Raw genomic sequence first — 3,383 nt, 5'->3', positions numbered from 1 at the left:
CTTATACATATTCATTATGGTATGTTCTAACACATGATTGCGTAATGTTTCTACCCCATGGGATAGAATGGGCAGCATTTAGTGAACAAATGAGAGTTTTGTAGTTAGTGAAACTTTTGAATGTTGGACTCCTGCCACATTTGTTGCAGAAGTTGAAAGCTGTATAATGTTTCTCTTCTTGTAGTTCAAACAAGGGTCTTGTTAATTTAGACAGGTGAATGCTAAACATGCTGAAGAACGTTTTTTAGCTTGTTGCTGCCATGGGGTTTCTGAGATGCTGGGCAAGCCATTTAAAATTTCTTAAAAGGTAATCAATAATGTTTTTTCTCATTTCCTGGATGCCTGACTTGACTTGACACTGGGGTCTGATTTGCAGAACTTTTGGCCACTCATAACTACCCTTGAAGTGAATGAATGCTATACTTTGAACAAGCACTGCTGTAAAATGCTCTCTGAAAAATCATAGATTTCTCAAATTGAGCAACTTAAAATTAATAAACACTTTAATTATTTTATCTCTGTTATAATTTCCTTGTTTGTAATGCTAAACTGCCTTGAGCCTTTTCTGAGGAGGACAGCATAGAAATCTAATAAATAAAAAATGTTTCTGTTCCTCAGTTATTAATCAATAAACTGGGAGTAATATTAATTGTAGGGGTGTTGTGGAGTTACAGATGGTTCAGAAAATAAACCCCAAGAAACTCTTCCATGCTAGAGATTGACCACCATAAAAAGCCCTTAAGTGATGATTTTTGTATGCAGAATCAGGCATTGAATGATGTGCTGAAATAAGGCCTGAGGCCGTTCACTGAACAGCAAAAATAAAATGAAATATAGAACAGCTGCACACTCAGTGAGAATTATATGTCCTGTCCACTAAATGAGGCAGAGGTCCTTTGGGAGGAAAATAGTGTGCTATCGTGTCACTAGTCTATCATAATGCATATGCACAAAGTTGCCAAATTGAGGTTGCATAGGAAACTTTCATTCTGGCATTGCCTACCTTTTGAGTGCTTGCTTTACAATTTTAATGTTCCTCAAATGTAGCTTTTCTGGGTGATTATTAGATGCACTCTTTATACTTACCACTTCCTAGGGAATGACAGAAAAGCTGTCTCTGGCTTCATTAGAGCAGCAGCCGTTTAATAGCTCTCAGCAACAAGACACTGTTAGGAGAGTAAACTAAGAGAAATGCAAGAGAAATATATGTAGGCAGAATGTTGTTATTCATACTGAAGCTTTCCCAGGATACAGGCTGGAAGTTTCAAATGAACCTCAGAGCTGGATGCCTAAATCCTTTAGTTTATTTTAAATGTTCTAGCTACTGCAGTCAGGACCCTTCCCCAATAGATTCAACCCTGTTCATTACTGATATAGCATCTGTGCGTTATAGTGGAGAGATCCGAGCAGTGGCACTGATCCCTTATGTGCACCAATTACCCTGTCTCCCTGCAGAGGTACTCTGGCTGGCTCCCCACTAGCACTATGGAGTCCCTATCCATAAAACCAGGGAAACACATTTTAAACTTCAGAAAGTCAGCTGAGAGGAGACAGTAAATCCTGGCTTGATGTATGAAAGAACACACCACACTGATTTTGGAACTATCCCCTTTTTCTCTACAGGAAGTGGAAGAGTTCAGCTTTATTACCCAGTTAGCAGGTTTGACAGACCATCTGCCTGTTGCCATGCGTCTGATGGTATCTACGGGGGAAGATGATCCTTAAAACTGACCAGCTTAGAAGATCAGAAGCAGAAAGTTTCAACTTGTGACATATAGAAGAAGAAAGGAAAGAATTTTGCTGGTGCCACATTAAGAAAAATTACTGGACCTGACCCATGCTATCCCCAACTCCATCTCCTTTCAAGTTCCTCCCCAAAATGTACTAACATTTGGGGACATAAAGAGGGAAGAAATTATGTGGGTTTGGACCAGTAACAAACCACTATCACAAGTTGCTCAGGCAACAGGGCAGGCCTTTATCTCAATACTTTCACTGTGGACCGAAAGGAACCAAGATGGAAGTCCCAATTCCTTTTGAACCAGTGCCATTCTTACTAAAATATGTTTTTATACTAATATATAGCACAATTTAGTTTGTAATCGGTCTGTGAGTTAGTGCTGCCCAATGGTTTTTGCATAATTTCTTTGTATAATTAAGAAACTAAAACTTTTTTCTTTTCTTTTCTCTTTTTTAGCCTGTTAATGTTGTAGTAGCATGCCTGCATCAGTAGCATGCGCCCACATTGCATGCCACTTTGACACAAAATAGTCATTAAGATACCATGGGGGAAAATAAAAATAGAAATGGGAATTCAAAGTCAGAAACTAGCCAAAGAAAAGTATTCTGGGACTGGCTAGCCATTTTTCAATTAGCTTGATGGGTTTTAAAACTAAAATCTATGTTCAGTTTGCAGATAAAGATTTTTCTTTCAGAGCCCTCAGTTTAAGGATGAGACTGAAAATTGAGAAATTAAATGTTCAAAATTCATTTCTACTGTTATTTATCTACCTTTTATTTTCCTTTCCCACATCTAAAGCCGTTCTATTTCCAGTACAAGGAAACAGAGCATGTTATGATAGTGTAAATAGATTCATGTAGTACTGCTGGTAACACTGGAGCCAATGTTCTGCCTTTGCTGGAAAGAGTTAAGAAATGGCTTGTAAAATGCATGCTAGATATTGGGTTAAACATGAACAGAGAAAGCGATGTTTTCAGGAAACGAAGCCAAGTAAGAGAGATAAAGACAGTGTAAGATTGATTTTCAAAGGAACTAATATATTTTGAGAGAACCAGAAAATGGTAGCTGGCGGCAGAATAAAGAGAATGGAACTGTGAATCCCAATATAAAAGACCTCTCTTCTGAACTGAAGGTAATTTTTCACGTGTTAGAGGTGATCCCACATTGTTTATACACTCATGGACTTCATAGGAGTCTTGACCATTTGATTTTTTTTCCCACCATGTAGATGCATCTTAGCATTGATTCTCTTTACCTTTCTGCCCCCAAGACCTTCTCACCTACCCTATCCCTTCTTACCTCTCTGACCCTAAATTATTAAATGAAAAATTAGGGGTGAGATTAATAACTGGGGGCTTCTCACCCCCCTTGTTTATTTAAGGATTTAAAATGAGACAAGAGCAAGGGCACACATGGCAGCAGAGGGGGACACTGCTCTGAAGAAAAGTGCATTGTTCCATCAAAACTGGTGGGAGATACTGCTGGGCCCACAACATCAGCTATATATCCTTTACTTATTAATCCAACTTAATACTTACGTTTTCCTTCAGTCTAATCCTACTTTATGTTATAAAGTATTTTCTCCAGTCCTTTCCTATTTCTTTTTTTAAAGAAAATGGAAGACTAGGTAAATTTAAACTTT

At 38.0% G+C, this 3,383-nt stretch overlaps 1 protein-coding gene across 2 annotated transcripts in view; it reads left to right on the top strand.

The window, feature by feature from the left end:
• The window catches only part of SMPD3 (sphingomyelin phosphodiesterase 3), a 217,077-nt gene extending 213,945 nt beyond the window's left edge, over positions 1-3,132 (top strand). For both annotated transcript variants that reach the window (XM_019505918.1, XM_019505919.1), the window contains exon 8: positions 1,624-3,132. In XM_019505918.1, coding sequence (XP_019361463.1) covers positions 1,624-1,725 — 102 coding nt within the window. In that variant the 3' untranslated portion in view covers positions 1,726-3,132. The remainder of the gene's footprint in view (positions 1-1,623) is intronic.
• Positions 3,133-3,383: the final 251 nt, after the last annotated feature.

Source organism: Gavialis gangeticus, unplaced genomic scaffold, assembly GCF_001723915.1.
Source record: "Gavialis gangeticus isolate Ggan-Ray unplaced genomic scaffold, GavGan_comp1, whole genome shotgun sequence".
Lineage (NCBI taxonomy): Eukaryota > Metazoa > Chordata > Crocodylia > Gavialidae > Gavialis > Gavialis gangeticus.
Note: the sequence above shows the minus strand (reverse complement) of the source record. Positions and strands in the feature narration are given on the sequence as shown.